This window comes from Vipera ursinii (assembly GCF_947247035.1).
Source record: "Vipera ursinii genome assembly, chromosome: 6".
NCBI lineage: Eukaryota > Metazoa > Chordata > Lepidosauria > Squamata > Viperidae > Vipera > Vipera ursinii.
The window spans coordinates 72,803,931-72,821,241 of record NC_139515.1 but is presented as its reverse complement, the minus strand read 5'-3'; the positions used below and the strand labels follow the sequence as shown (position 1 = coordinate 72,821,241).

At 37.7% G+C, this 17,311-nt stretch overlaps 1 protein-coding gene across 2 annotated transcripts in view; it reads right to left on the bottom strand.

Moving 5' to 3' along the window:
- Positions 1-16,266: 16,266 nt before the first annotated feature.
- Positions 16,267-17,311, bottom strand: part of SYT10 (synaptotagmin 10) — a gene marked incomplete at both ends in the record, with an annotated part of 44,529 nt that continues 43,484 nt past the window's right edge. For both annotated transcript variants that reach the window (XM_083365166.1, XM_083365167.1), the window contains one exon: positions 16,267-16,338. In XM_083365166.1, coding sequence (XP_083221292.1) covers positions 16,267-16,338 — 72 coding nt within the window. The remainder of the gene's footprint in view (positions 16,339-17,311) is intronic.

Here is a 17,311-nt window from a genome sequence, read left to right as displayed (position 1 = left end):
TGTTGGTACGGCTGGCTATATTCCTACATCTCCTACTGGATGGTAGGAGAGTAAAGAGATACCGTCCAGGGTGTGAGTCATTCCTGAGAATCTTCCTCACTCTTCCAAGGCAACGAGCCCTGGTGATGTCATCCAGTGGTGTCAGGGAACAGCCCACAATGTCTTGCGCTGTGCTCACTACCCTTTGTAATACTTTCCTGTCCGCGGCTGTCAGACCAGCATACCAAACCACAATACCATATGAGAGGAAGCTCTCTATAGTAGACTGGTAAAAGAGGGTAGCCGTTGTTCTACCCTGTTCTTCCTCAAGACCCTAAGAAAGTGAAGCCTCTGTTGGGCCTTTCTAGCCACCTGGGTTGTGTTAACTTTCCAGGTCAGATCTTCGCAGAGGTAGACTCCCAGAAATTTAAAGGAGGAAACTCTCTCTACACAGTCCTCCCCGATGTAAAGTGGGGCAGGTTCCTCCTTTTTTCTCCGGAAGTCTAACACCATCTCTTTCGTCTTGCCAATGTTTAGGTGCAAGTTGTTGTTACTACATCATATGGATAGTTTTTGTATCTCCGCCCTATATGCTGTCTCATCCCCACCTGTAATAAGACCCACCACAGTTGTATCATCTGCGAACTTGATTATCACAGTGGATGGGTCAGATGATACACAATCATAAGTGTATAAAGAGTACAGGTAGGGGCTAAGCACACAGCCCTGTGGCGTGCCGGTGCAAAGCTTCAGGGGGGTGGCCACTTTAGTGACAATGGCAAAGGCATCAATTCATACTCTATAGGAGAAGGCAGTGGCAAACTGCTCCTCTCTTTTACCTGATAAACTACACTCTGCCATTGTGACTGACAAAATTATGATGGATATTGGGCCCTTCAAATAGATGGTTATCAGCAGGGCTTTTTTTCTCATAGAATGCTCAGAACAGCATTCCGGCACCGGTTTTTTTTTGCAAAAAAAGAGAAGATTTTGCACAAGCTGTGCTGCTCCCTCTATTGGCTTTTGAAAGTCCACGAGTCATAAAAGAGCCAAGGTTGCCTACTCCTGGCCTATTGGCTTTTGAAAGCCAATAGGAATTGCTGATGAGTGCGCCAAAAGACCCGGCCAGCAAATGTTGCACAGGCAAGTTGTCTGCAGCGAAGGCAGGAACTTTGCATCCCTCCCTGCTGCCCAACTACACCATCTCAATTAGGTAAGTAAGATATTTGCAAATAGGATGGCAATAAACAATTTAGGCTGCATTTACATCAGGGCTTTTCAACCTTTTCAGAAATTGTACCACTTTTAGGACATGACAATATTCAAGTACCACCAGTGCTTAACAAGGTGTCAAAAACTTGATGACTTAAAAAAGGGGGGTATTTTGGGTTTCTTTGGTTAGATTCATTTATTGTTATAGAAATGGCTAGTTTATAATGTTATAGAAAAGTAAAAAGTTGAGGTTCAATGTTAATGCTTCCTTCTACTCCTGCAACAGAGGAAGTCAGAAGTCAGTGCCTTTTCTTTTTCCCTTCTCCCCCTCCCTTTTCCCTTTTTCTCTCACCCTTCGCTCACAAATGCCCCCCCCTCACTCACACTTTGCTCACAAAAGCCTCCAGTCACTCTCACTCACTCCTCCATCTCTTTCAAAGGCACCTCATTCAGTCTCTCCCCCACTCACTCCATCTCTTTCAAAGGCCTCTTGCTTGCTCACTCACTTACTGCCCCATCACTTCCAAATGCCATTTGGTCTTTCACACACTCACTCACTGCCCCATCACTTCTAAACACTTCCAAATCACACTTGCTCGCTCACTTACTGCGTTTGGAAGTGACAGGGCAGTAAGTGAATGAGTGCCGGGACCGGAGGCCATCAGCTGTTTGGCGTTGGAGACACCTGGTGGCCCGATGCAGTGCTCCGTGGCTGGGGCGTCTTCAGTTGGTGTCAGGGATGGTGGCGGAGGCCGTCAGCTTTTCAGTGCTGGAGACCACTGCCATGAGGAACACAGCTCTGGGTTCGGAGCAACTCCAGGTGGGGGCTCAGCATGGGCTGCGACATGGCAACTGCAGGGAGGGGAATCCCCACTGCAGCCGTGGGGAGGGGAATCCCCGCGGCCTGTGGCTCCAAGCTGCAGGGGCAGGAATGCAAAGGACAGGCAGCGATGCCATAGCAAGAGGGGGTTCTTACAGACACCGGCATCGCTCCCAGTGACAGCACCTCTGAGTTCCAGCACCTTTTTTTTTTTTAGAAAAAAAGCACTGAGAGAAACATTACTGATGTTTTAGCCAATTGTGTCCTAAAAGAGAAACAGAATGACCATGAGTGGGCAAAAAAGCAATGTGAGTGGGAGCAACATCTGACTTCATGTCAACTTACCCATTGATTTTCCTTCTAAGAAGCTGGCAGGGACCATTGGAAATGGCAATCCTGTGACTGCAGCAGCAAATTTGCCAAATTTCAATTCCATGGGAGTCATGGATCCTGGATTTTGGACACATTCTATGAGTTAGCCCATTTCAGATAGATTGATTCAAAAATGGTTGCCCTATGATGCAGCATTTCATCCAATTGAAGGTTGCAAATAGGCATGAGATTTTTAGTAATATATAGATTCAGTGCTCATTATTATTACCACTTTCTCCAAGAGGAAAGGGTAAACAGCATTACCAAATCAGCATTCTCTCTTATAAGTTACCATTGTTCCTGAAATAACAAAAATCCTTTCACCCTCTACTCCATACAGAAAGGAAATAATTGTAATTAACCTGCCATCTGTTTCTTTCAGTAAATGTGTTTAAGTGTATTTATTTGTTGAAAAATAAGGTTGCTATGATGGGATGCTTTGCAGGGAAAGCTGACTGTAAAATCATTATCATCATCATCAGCTAAAGCACTGCAATCCTACTAAAATTTCATTTTGAGATCTATATGAGCTCAAATTTACTTCACTGAGGCATTTCAACCCATGGAGGTGATTATTCACACAGCCAAAAATAAGTAGCCTGATACCAGATCTTTCTTTTATGAAAATATAAGACAGATAGAAATTAAGCATCCCACTTCAAACTTGAACCCTGTTGCAACATTCAGACTGGAGAATGAAACATAACTTTTTGGTATAGTTTACCTCTAACTGTCACTGGATTTCTGTGGTAATGGCTTCATAGCTTTTCTACAATAAACTTAATTATCTAAGCTTTTGTGTCCTTGGAAATCTATTCTTGAAGACTTTTGTGCTGCCAGCTGAAAGAAGCTTGGCAGAGATTCTTTTATTAACTAGAAGGGCAATTGTGATGAGGAGGAAACTGTATAGAAGTTATATCTTCCCCTCCAATGAACTCCTGTCTCCAATAATTGCAAACACTAAAGAAGGCAACGGTTTGCAGTTCAACAATTGCACAAGTTTATTGACTCAAAGCTTGGATATATTTCTCAGGTCTACACAACTAATGGGAGGTATACCTTGTTGATCAATATAATTTTCTCAAATCATATAAGGAGATACACTTTTTGTTTAGAGAGACATTAATAATCAATAATTACCAAAGGCTGTCTTATAGCTCCTTGATTCCAGAAAGATTTCCAAATGCAAAAAGGTAGCAAGAGAAGTGTCAGGCAAAACAAAATATAACAAAAGGTGACAACAACAACAACAACAGCAGCAAAAAAAGGTGTAGAATGGAGAAACACAATGAATACAAGTTATTTCAGTATCAAAGTTCCTCTTCTTTTCCCATAGCCCAACTTACTTCATGGGGTTCTTGTCATGGAGGGGAAACGGGAAAAAGACCATTAAAGTTGTGAAACAGAACATAGAATAATAGGGTTGGAGGGGACTCTGAAGGTCTTCTAGTCCCTGCTTGAGCAGGAGACTCATACAATTCTGGATAAATGACTGTCCAGTCTCATTTTGAAAAGCTCCAGGGTTGGAGCACAGACAACTTCTGGAGGTAAACCTTTCCACTGATTAATTGTTCTCACTGTCAGGAAATTTCTCCTTAGTTCTCCATAGGATGTCTCTTTAATGATCTTCCATGCTACCTCTTGTCCTGCCCTCAGGTAAATATACATTTTTTAAATTTAACCTGGTGTCTCTGGTTTTCTGTACCTCTATCATCTTAATTTCCTTCCCAATCACAGCCCCAGATGTGATTGTCCTTGTTTTATGAAATTTCCTTAGCTCCTATTTCTAATAAACTAAAATATGTAAAACAACGACAACAACAACAGAAAGCTCACCAAACACAAAAACTAGGAAAAAAATATCACTTGTTACCAGGAGGTTATTATTGAATCTGTACCTTTCTGCAAATTGATAACCTCCCAAGGATTGGAAGATGTGAATAGATGCCATTCTAGCACATCTGAAGGGCAACCTACTGGGTTGGAAAAAGATTGCAATGAGAAAATAATAAGATCATTTCCTCTCTTGTGAGTAAATTAGTTTTTAGCTTCCTTGGAGGCTGCTTCTTTTTAGTACCTCTATCCATCTGAAGATATTCTTCATGAAAGCCCTTTCTGAACTTTAAGAGATTACAGTAGATGAAATTAAGAAAGAAAAGGGAACTTTGCTTCATAAAAGTACAATCTCCTTTAACTGTGTTTCTCTCTTCTTCTAGAGGAAAAAGAAATATTTACTTCTTTTGGGTCTGCTACTTTCTCTAGATATATCAAACTATTTTTCAGAAAAAAGCTATCTGACAGGTTTAGCAGAACCGGAGGTAGGTATATTGAACATTAATAATGGCTGCTGACATTAGTAAGAGGTATCAGAAGTTGCATTTCCAGAGATCTACACTGTTTGGCATAAGATGAGAAATTCCTCATTATGTTTGGATCATTTTCTTATAAAAGCAATATTCACATATTACTGGCATTCATTTATGGGGATCTGAATCACAAGGAACTTCCCCTGTAATGATTTTCTTTGAAGAGGACATTAGGGATTGCTAATGGATCAAGCCAAAGTTTATCTAGACTAGCATCCTCTTGCTGATAGGAATGCTTATAACAATAAAGGAGAATATTTGTAGCTCAGGGATCCTTGGTGCTCTCTGAGTTTGATTGTTTTCTTGTAGTTGTTTCATTATCCATACTTTTTTATTTTTTATTTTATTTTAATTCCATTTATATCCCGCCCTTCTCCGAAGACTCAGGGCGGCTTACAAGCTTAGCAGTAGCCTTCATTCTATGTATATGCCTGCTTAGAGCTTTCGCCCCCCCCCAAGCGGCATTATTACAAAGTCAGCTTATTGCCCCCAAACATCTGGGTCCTCATTTTACCTACCTCGGAAGGATGGAAGGCTGAGTCAACCTTGAGCCTGGTGGGACGCGAACCTGTGCTAATTGCAGGCAGCTGGTGTTACTTAAGGAGGCATTAGCCCACTGCTCCACTAAGGCTCTAGATACTAGATACTAGATACTAGATAACATCAGTGCAAGTCACTAGCATTGATGATGTTACCTAGTTTGGGTAATGAAACATGACATTATTTTTCTGCATGACATCCCTGAACAATAAATCCAGAATGGCATGTTTCAAACTATCTGAAGTTAGTATCATATTCTAGACTTAAAGAGAGTGGGCTTCAATAGCCACAGGGGAAAAGTAGGGAGGATTCCATGGATGGCAATCCTAAAGGGAGATAAAAAAAATATCAGAAAGGTTAGGAAATTCTCTTATGTTTAGTATTTGCTTGATTATCTTTACTTTGACTTGTGTACAAGAACTTCACCGCATGTAATGTGTGTGAACTATGTGTGAATGGTGAATGATGAAATATTTCAACACACTACAGGTAGTTCTCATTCAGGGACCACTTGTTCTGTGACTCTTTGAAGATACTGTTCAAAGAAAAGACTTCATCAGGGTCCAGTCCAAACTGGGAATAAACAAAATGGAGACTGCTTTAAAAAGAAGGTTGGAGTTTATTGAAGACTAGAGCCAGACAGAAGTGTGGCTCTGAGAAGGCTGACCACATGTAGTAGGGAGTCCTATTATGTCCCAAAGGCCAAATCCTGCTTCTCTGGTGTTGTGGCTGATGACTATGTCCTTTGTTGGATTTTTTTGGTGTGAGGGATTGTTGATGCTAGGGATCTTTGTCTTCCTAATCTCATCAGCTTCTAAGCTTCCTGGTGCCAACCTTCCTGAATGGAATATTACATCTGCATTTCTAAAAGCTAGCCTCTGCTGAGTTTTCTGCTTGGGGAAGGGGCTGGGGCTGGTTTCTGTGTTTTTAAAGATCTTCTCCATTATTTCTTTGGGGAAATATATTTGCCTTCTTAATATTCCCCAAAATATTTCTTTCTCTGGATTCTTCCCACAATACGACAGTGCTGAGTGAGAAGGACTTACAACTATTCCTCATACTTGGTGCCGCTGCAGTGTCGTTATGGTCATGTGATTACAATTCAGGTGCTTGGCAAATGGCTCGCAATTATGATGGTTGCAGTGTTCTGCAGTTATGCAGTGACTGCAACCTTCACTGCCGGCTTCTGACAAGTAAAGGCAATGGGGAAGCCAAAAGAAGTTGCAAATGGTGCTTTTGTGACTAAGTGATGCTGTGACTGCATAGAATTCATCTACTGGTAATAGCAGCAATTGGGATTGCCACAACTGCCATTGTAAGTTGGTGCAATCACATAATATTGCACTTTAACAAGGTGCTTCTTAGTGACAGAGTTGCTGGTCCCAATTACTGTCATTAAGCAAAGACTACCTCTTGTCCCAATAAATAGAATGAATCCTATCCTGTACCACACTAAACATGGTTTGTTTAATTGTGTTTTGTGGAAAAATTCACAATTGGCTGGATTCCTACAATACACAAAGTTGAAATTGTATTACAGCTTAGCATTTGGATCACAACCAACCAGTGTCTCCTCATTATCCTTGAATGTTGTCCTAAATCTTTCAGCAAAAAGAATCATTGGTTTCTCCAAGGCAGTATGAATATTTGCAATAGATCTTTAAAACAATTTGTGTTTTGTTAAGTGGGCAGTTTGGTGGGAGCAGATTAATGTTGGTGCCACCGGACATCAGAAGCATGATTAGAATAGAAATCCAAACCAATGTTTCTCAATGTTCTTGATTTAACCATCTAATGACCAAACCATGGGACAATTTGTTACCTGCTTAAATCAATCATACACAAATGATGCATGTTGTTGTTGTTAGTTTTGTCAAAAGAGAACTGATTGGCAGTAAATCAGGGGTCATTTCAGCTGGCTAAAATTGAGACCTTACAGATTTTTAGGGCATTTTCCTGGGACTTCTTCATTTATTATTTTCATCACACCTGGCCATGTTGAAAGTTGAACTATTTATCTGAAAATAAATAGCAATCAAAGAGACTCTGTGATAGAGGGGGAAGGGGAGGGCATCAAAAGGGAAGGGGAGATCAAAAATTCAAGATGGCCATTGCAACCTCAGTATAAGACTGAAACCCCGACACTTTTATATATGACACAATAGAATGGTTGGGGCCTAAAACTCATGGCCAAGGCTGCCATCTTGACATTTTTTTACTTTTCCCACAGTAGATGCTTCCACTGTCACAACTGTGGTTCTGATATGTGTGCTTTTTTGCTTCATCACTGTGATAGAGGCCCCATACTTGCTATTTGCAATAAAGGAAAGTTTATTTATTTTCCCTCCAACAGGAATGAAAATATATCCCCTTTCTGGATCAGGATTACCAAAGAAGCAAAGAATCAAGTGTCCATCCAGGTTCTCAATTTGGAATATCTGCCACTTGCTTATCAAATAAAAATGATTCTTGCCTCTCTTTAATTTGACTGCCATGCAATGGGGTGAGCTCTTGTTCCTGCCCCAGCTCCTGCCAACCTAGCAGTTTAAAAGTATGCAAATGCAAGTAGATAAATAGGTACCATTTTGGTGGGAAGATAACAGCACTCCATGATGTCTTGCTGGCCACTTGGCTGTGGAAATGTCTTCAGACAGGGCTGGCTCAATGGTCTTGAAACAGAGATGAGCACTGGCCAAAGGACTAGTGGAGTAAAATCTGCAGGGGTCCTCTACCTTTTTTATAGGTAAAAGAATCCAATCTACTAGCCAAGTCCAGCATGAATTCTGGGAGTTGAAGTCCCCGAGTCATAAAAGAGCCAAGGTTGCCTGCCCCTGGTTTATACTGTTTCTGATTTTAATAATTCTTACTAATTTATATTTTGCACCTGATTTTAGGAATTAGTGGCTTTCATGGCCATGATCTACCGTAGATCTTTGCAGCTGCGTTAATAAAATAATCTTAAATGATTTGAAGAAATACAAATAAGATGTTTGATCACTTTATTTCTTGTTCAAAATACATATGAAACAAATAGAATAAAATTATATCAAATGTTTCTTGTTTTTGTCTTTTTCAATATAAAATTATCACAAACTGTACATTTTCATGACATACATTTGAGGTGCCCTTACATAGCTTGATATTTCTCTCTACCGACAAATAGATCTGTATACTTTTGAGACAGTTGATTGTAAAAATACAGAAACGTACATTTCTTTAGAGCTAGTGGAATAAATAAATAAATAAAAGAAAAAGGTACTATATTAGTAATAACAATCATATACTTTTAGAGTTCCACAAATGGCTGGTTAGCACATACAAAAAGCCCAGAACATTTAGGGGAAAAAATGTGCTTTTAAAAACTGTCTGTCAAATATAGCAGCCGGAGATACCAATGTGAACAATGGCTAAGGGCCAAATCACAAACTGGCTTGAAAAAGGCACATACTTAACACGGCAGAAAAAGTACAAAACAAAACCCCATTCAGCTGACATCGAATAGCAAAGACTACACCGTTGTATTCCATAGGCTACACTGACTTGGCCTTACATTGTTCTACAGACAGGCAGTTAACTTGAACTTGGACTGCTGAGGCACGTTCACACGCAAAACTAGCAGCGTGATTGCTTTACTCCTTAGCTCTGGGATAAGCAAGGACCAATGCATGGAAGAAATCCTTGAACGGTACAAAATTCAGCAGGACTAAACCTTGCCCAATCTATAGGAAAGCTGTCTGGACTCTTCTGTTTCCCATAGCAAGTTTAAATGGATGATCTTTCTGTGTATAAATATCAATGCTGGGAAAATGCCAGTACATTTTTCTTACAAGGTTCTTTATGATCATTGTTGGTAGTACTGGAAGAAAAAGAGGAATCCAAATGCCTACTGAAGCATTGGAAGAATACTTACAATTATCAACAGCATTTGTAATTTATCTCAACAGCAGGTCCAAGAACCCTGGTACTTTCCAGAGGTTTTGGACTATAATTCCCACAGCTTATTACAATTGACCCTTCCGATTTGGGCTGATGGGAAATGCAGTCCAAAAAAGTATCAGGCTACCTTTCTGATGCTCTACACTCTGCAGTCATCAGTCTTTACTCTGATTTCATAATGGATTTTATTTTTTAAAAATACGGCACTATTTCCAATTATTAGAATTCCATTGCTTGATATCATTATTATTTATACGATTTAGTTTTCATACAATGAACCTGTGATATTGTTTTACAAACAAAAAAAAATATTTATTATATATCTCTTCATTTATATGCAAAAGGCTCTTGTGATTAAAGTATCAAAAGTCAGATTCTGTCCACCTCATTCCCATGGGGTAGATTTCCTGAATATAAGAGTAAAAATAGAAAATAATGTTTCTTATTCTTAAGAACCTGTAAATCTTTCATTGTCACCTGTACTTATGGCCCTTTTACACTGCATCCATATGAAAGGAATTTATCTAGTTTGGAAATGTATATTTCAGATCAGATATTTTCATGCAAAGAAATGAACCCTCCATTTGTATGTAATGTTGGAACAGGTCCATGAATGCATGCATGTACCACTCACACTTGACGAACAGTAAGCATTTTTGTGTTCTGTGGTTTAGAACAAGGAAAAAAAATAGAATGAGACAATTAAAAACAGACAGTGCCTGCATGAAAATTTTATTTCTCTTCCCTGAATTTTATCTACCAGTTCAGTAGAACAGACAAGAAAATATGAGGGACAGTAAATATGGTTTTATTTTTGCTGAATGGCCTTGATTGAGAAACTCATTGCTTCAAGAAAGTGTCATCACTAAAAGAAGATGTCGCTAAGCATAAAACAAGAAAGTTAATTGCCTGTAGATGATAATGGAAAACTGGACCATGCAGTCAAGAGCATTGTATTGTACAGTATTATGTGATCCATGGCTATTTCTAGTAACATGGACTTTTGAAGTGGACAAAATATGGCAAGCAATTTAGAAGAAAATAGAATAATTTGTTTTGTATGAAATATATATAGTTTTTAATCTATGTATATTAAATTGATAAATAATTTCATTCTCATCATTATCAAAAGTAAACTATATTTCTTCCACCTTCATACAAATATATAAATATATCATGTGCAAGGGGCAATATAAGTGCTGAAATGCATAACTTTTAATGCAAACAAGTTGCCTACCAATAACTGTACAACCTGTAGGAAATTGCCAAAAGCATTCGTAACATAATATATCCAATTTCTCAAAATGGCTGTACTTGAATGATCTAAGAATATCATTGGCATTTTAGAAAACCAAGATGTCTTACAAGTTGTGATGAATACATATTACTTGCACAAAATCAGGTAGAGATCTGATGCAGAAAATTGTGACCAAACCCTCAATACACAAGTCAGAACTATTGCAACAAAGATACATGTCAGGAAACTCTAGTTGACACTTCAAAATGGTATACTTGTGCAATTTGAATTGAGTGTTTAATCATTTTTTCTCCCTCTGTGAGCAGAGTAAGTATTGTACTTAGTGAAACAGTACATGTTTTGCTTGAAGAAGGTACATGGATCTCATAGCAGATCGTAGAAAAGCTATGAACGTAACTGGACAAAAAATCACATTTAATAATATAAGCAGTTTCCTAATATTTTATGTAGCTTATCCCCTTGACTCATTCTTCTTCAAATATTTCAAAATGGGGAAGAAGCAGGGATAATATTATTTTTTTTCTGATCTACTGTTTCAGTTCAAATTGTCCTGTCTAATTGCATCATTGTGCAAGAGAGAAGCAATAACTCACATTCTCAAGACATTCAAGGTGGTTTTATCACACAATCTTTTTGCCTGTGAAAGCATTTCATTCATCCCCTTGAAGGCATCTGCTTGATTGGGCCCTTTCAGTGAGAACACAGAAGGTCTTGCTCCAATAATATGAATGGTTAGCATCAATATGGAAGCCAGCATTGGAAGAATAATCTGCTACGAACTGCTAACCAAGCCTCTTTCATTTCAGCAATGCTCACACAAATATTTTGTCCCCCCCACCCCCAAACTCTACTAAATGAACAAGTGCTGCATAGGAACAGATTTTACAAAGTTAAATATAAATATTAACAACACATTATTAGAGACATTCCTTAATTCATGACACATTTTTAGGTATATAAAAGCAGTTTTTACTCTGTGTCTGAGTTCACATAGTGCAGGAAGCTATGGTTTGCTTAACCATGCTTGATTGAATAAGTCAAAATAGGCTGGGTTCACCCAACATGCTAAGCCACAAATCATAGTTTACAAAATGTAGTGCCAAGATTCATATAATATATTAAACTAAAACCAGAGGGACACTATTTTGACTTATCATGGTATGAATGCAGCCTCTTGTGACCTTGCCTTCTCAGAAAAACATTCTTGCAAAGCTTAGAAATGTTGGGCTATATCACACTTTTCAACACAAAACTTTTAGAAATTTAAAAACTGATAAATGCCCATTGTTTGGCCATACACAATGCGCCCATTTTTGCCTGAAACAAGAAACAATACATTATGTAATCTATTATATCTAAACATTTTTTAAGGATCTCATTTTAATTTACCACAAGTACAATTAGTACAAATAAGAGAAAGCACACAAGCAAAGAGACTTTAAATTCCAGCATTTCAAAGCAATCTTACAGTTTTTACATATTGGAAATATGTTCCAGATTGTAATAGTTTTGTACCAATGCAAAATATTAAAATATTTATTCAAACATCCCAAAATATGTTTTCAAAAGTAAAAAAAAATGAAGTGTTTTATACTAGGATTAAATAATCAAGAGGACATATATTTCTGTGATATATTGGAGCCAAATGTATTTTCATTATGCTTTTGGCCAGTAAAAGTCAGAAATTGTTAGCAATGATTGAACATGGAAACATTTTCAATGTCCTCGCCTCCCTATTCTTGAATTATGTCATTGTGACTTTCTGTGCAACTCTTTTATATGGAATAGAAAGGGAAAAAATTCATAGTCTTTCTCTTCAAATAGTTGATTGGAAATATTGGAGATATTTGCATATGAAAGGGTATTTAAACCCAGAACCCCTAGAGTGTGGGTTTATATGCATGAATGGAGAATGAGTAAGTAAGTAAGTAAGTAAGTAAGTAAGTAAGTAAGTAAGTAAGTAAGTAAGCAAGTAAGTAAACAAACAAAAAAACCCCAAACAAACAAATAATAAAGAAGGTTGGTTGGTTGGTTGCACAGTCAACCAGATGTTTAGACTGTATTTGACATCTTTACCTACCTATTTAGGCCTTCCCTAGGAATAGGCAGATGGTGTTTGGTGGCATCAGAGGTATCGCTGTAGGCTATAAATTGTTCCAAGTAAAGCTGCTTTAGCAATTGACTGATGCTGATTTTGTCAGTGCCGATGATATTCAAGTGGTGCTCCAGATGTTTTGGTATTGCACCCAAGGCACCTATTATTATTGGTACTATCCACAATCCTTTGCCATAATCCTTCTACTTCTATTTGCAGGTCTTTGTATTTTGTGATTTTATTATGTGTAGGTAATCTATGGTTAGACTTGCAACCTAAGATTTAACCAAAGACCTAAGAATTATTAAGGTAGTTAAAGGTTAGAGACTGTAACATACCAGAACCAGTTCAGGTTGGTAGATAGATATTTTTCAAATTCCCAGTCTACAGCTGAGAAAGAGTGACTGGCCCAATATGCCCAAGTGGCTTCAGTGCTGAAAGAGAGACCCTGGATCCCTCCTCATCCCAGCAGTCCAGCAACCTAACCACTATACCACCCTGACTCTTTTCATATATAAATACATACCTGTATGTATATGTAAATGTAAACAGGCAACTTTTCAAATGCATAAGTGTGCTCTTTTGTGCATTTCTGGCAGGCATTCCCTGAATTTAAGCCATGATACATATTTTTATTGGAATAGGACAAGGATATTTAGTGGACGAGAGGCCTTATGCGAACAGGCTGAGTGTATCGAGCATCTGTGATGTCAGAATAAGTATCCATCCATGTAGCACAGTTTAAAGGCATGAGGATATACTGAACCAGAATTTCAAATTTGACCTAGATATAGATTTGATTTATACATTGTATTATTATACCTTGATCTGATTAACAATCTGTAATTGATTAGGTTCATATCACATAAAGACTTCGTTCACCCATTATCCAAAGCCATAAGAGAGGTGGGGGAAATGATTGGTGTTGGGTTACTTCTGTTGTTTAAATTCAAACTGGGTGGCTTGAAAAAGAGTATATCACATAAAGACATTCTCTTTTTCAAGCCACTCAGTTTGAATTTAAACAACAGAAGTAAACCAATGCCAGTCATTTCCCCCACCTCTATTATGGATTTGGAGAATAGGTGAACTAAGTAACATTGTTGTATCATTTAATCCTATTTTCCCAATTTATTTATTTAATAAATTTAATTTATTTAATTCCCAATTTATTCCCAATTTAATTCCAGTTAGATTTGGACTACGGTTCTTGAAATTCTTCAGCTGTATATTGTATCACCTATAGAGATGTGCATGAACCAACTATCAGTTTATATGGCAAATTCAGAGTAAAAGGAGCAGGAAAACCTATGGTATTATTCAGCATGGTTTTATATCCTCTTAGGAAGTCTCCCTGCTGATCAATGAACAGCACTGATGAGATTTTTTTGTGATACCAAGTTCTATTTTCCCTTGCTATTTGGTGTGGATTAGACACATAACCATTTGGTAATGAAATGTTCGCTTTTGATTGCCAGTAAGTTAATGAAAAGTTTTTGCAATATGTTTTTCCATATATGTGATTAAGATCCCATTTGATAAATATACTCTAGTAGTTAATCATAGACTAAGACTTGATTTTTACAAAAAAGCTGCCATGGTAGGTATGACCAGCCACAAAAACCTATTTTTCAGAAGGTGATCTAGCCCTTAGGCTAGTGTCTATCATCCCATTGTGTCCTTTATGAGGTCCAAAGCCACTACGGTTATTTCAATGATTTATATCCCACTTTTTTGTGGTATGCAAAATGGTATACAAAGTGCTCTTCCATTTTTTTCTCCTACAGCAATTTAGTAAGCAGATTAGGCTGAGAGAATGACTGGCTCAAGGTCACCAAATGATCTATGATTAGACTAGAATCTCCTTGGGTCTCCTTGGCATTAGTTCAACACCATAACTACAATACCATAGTTTGGTGGTTTTATGTGGTATAGTTTTACATATTTTTTAAAATTAAATGCTTTAAAAATAGATGGCAGTTCCTGAAAAGTTTGTATGGCCTATTGCTCATGAACTCCATGTCCAAAAAGAAACTCCATGTCCCCCCAAAAATGAGAGCTGAATTATATATTATCATGTCTTTTCATATGCTGGAATTTCCTTAAAGCCTGAGTAGGGCCATATTTAATTTTTTCCCTTTTATAAGTACTCAAGATAACACACTTAATGCAATTAAATCATCAACAGATTATTGACTGACTTGGGGTTCCTAAAACCTTGAAGGAATCTTTGAGATAGGAAAAGGTAAGTCTGAATTGAGATTCAATCCTGACAGCAACTTGTTAAATTAAAGATTAAGATTGTTAGAAGCTGAAAAAAGAAGGAAAAAAAGAATATAAAGTTGACTTGTTTGACCAGGACTAAAATGAGTATTTTTATAAAATTCTGGAAACCCTTTATGGACATTTGGTCAACATTTGGAAAGAAATGTGAATGATTTTTGGAATTGTAAATGGAAAAGTGGAGGGAGGGAGGGAGTGAAATACAATAAATTGACTGTTAACAGAGGATTATGAAGTTTAATTTACAGTAGCTGTTGGTTTTACCTGTTAACTATGTTTATATATAGCAGAAATATGTCAGGCTTAGTGGGATGGAGAAACACTGTTGTAGAAATTTATAAATTGTGTGCCTGCTTCACAAGGTGGGGAGGAGCTATTATCCTTATATGTATTCAGCTAGAGGGGACAATTTATGTCTATGTTTGTTTGTTTTTCTTTTTCTGCACTATTTTGTGTGGTCTTGTTTAGTTTAGTTTTATTTTGCTTTTGTATTTTTCCTTTTTTGGGAGTTTGTATTTTAATGTTTTGAATAAAAAATAAAAAATAAAAATTTATTTGTAACTAGAAGCTGGGGATGTATAGGATTTATGAGGAAAGCAGCTTTAGTACCTATTAAAAACAAACAAGCCAACAAACCAAAACCAAAAGGAATAAACCATGTTTGCTCCCTGTCCTGAAATTCCTTGTAATATGATATTTATGCCTGTGAATCTGGCAAGAAAAAAAACTTCCTGTGAATATCAGGACTTTGATTTTATTCCTTCCTTTACTTTTTTGCAATATTAGTGAGTGTTTGTGTTTCCTTTGTCTACTGGCTCTGTTTATTTATTTAAATATTCCAAGTAAACCGGCGAGCATTTTAAAATGTTAGTATCAATGTACATCAAAAAACCTGCTCCTTTCTATATATCAAGGATTCACTGGCAACCTACCTTGGCCTTTGAGGCATGTAAACATTGTCATAATTGAAATACTTTTTTTGAAAGGAAGTATCAAATGGATTTAATTTGGGCAGTGGTAGGATTCAGCCAGTTCGCACCACTTCGGCAAAACCAGTAGCTAATTTTTGTTGCCCAGGCCCAGAATGGACTTCCAGAAGCGGCATCCACACAGAGAACCAGTTGTTCACATATTTGAATCCCACCACTGAATTTGGGGCATCGTGACATGGATCTCCAAACCTTATAAATGTGCCTGAATATACTTTTAAACACCTGATCCATACATACAGAGAAGACAGAATTCTGTCTGCTAATAAAACACAAATGGAAGTAAAGAAAGAGACAGTGACATGATACTCTAGAGGCACAGCAGATAAAAATGATGATGATGTTGTAGGTCACGAGTTAGACCCAAACCTCCAGTTGTATATGCTTATGGTGCGAATGTTACACCGCTGTTCAGTCTAGGGTGTAAGTGGTGGTTTTGGTGATGAACAGGATCCTTGACTGTCAAAGCTGGTTGCTTGGCCTGGCAACTGGAACAGATGATACATTTTAAGAAAATAAGAAATGACCTACTGAATCAAGGTCCACGAAGTCCAGCATCCTGCTTCTCACTTTGGCCAATTTGATGCCTCCAGGAAGCCTACAAGCAGAATACCAAGGCAATAACCCTCACCCACTCATGGCTCCACACCCATGGTACCCTGAATAAACTGGATCTGCACACAGGCATCAATAGTTTCAACTCTCTACCTAGATAGTATATTCAGAAGGCCATTTAATATGTAGAAAGAGATTGTGTACCAGTATCGGTGCAGGTGCAGAAAGGATTTAAAAATAGTCCTGTCCCAGTCCAGTAATTGCTTAGTTTTCTTAAAAGAAAAATGAAACATTGGGAGTTATACTCACTGGACTTCTGTAATCAGTCATTTGCTGACTGTTGCTCATGGAAGAGTCTCTGTTCTCCTACCTTAGTCTTAGCTATTTGAAAATTATTTTCAAATCTCTCCTGCAGCTGATTTTCCACTTAGAAGTAGCAGAAGGTGCTGGTATCAGTGTGGTTATTTTTTTATTACAGGTAGTCCTCACTCACTGACCACAATTAGACAGCAAGTCCATCACTAAGAAACCTGGTTGTAAGGAAACAATGATAATTTGGGCAAAAAATGTTGGTCATACTATAGAACTTGAAGAATGGGAAAAGTTATGGGACAGAAATACTAGATTAACTAAAGCTGTATCATATAAAGAAAATCTGTATAAAATGTTTTATAGATGGCACATGACGCCAGTGAGACTAGCGAAAATGTTTAAAAATAATCCAAATGTTTGTTGGAAATGCAGCCAAAGACCAGGTACCTATTATCACCTCTGGTGGCCATGTTCTAAAGCTAAAATGTTTTGGCTTAAGATACACTTACGGTTGGAGAAGATGATTAAAAAACAAATAGAATTTAAACCAGAGTTGTTCCTGTTAGGAAAGATCCCAACTATGATAAAGAGACT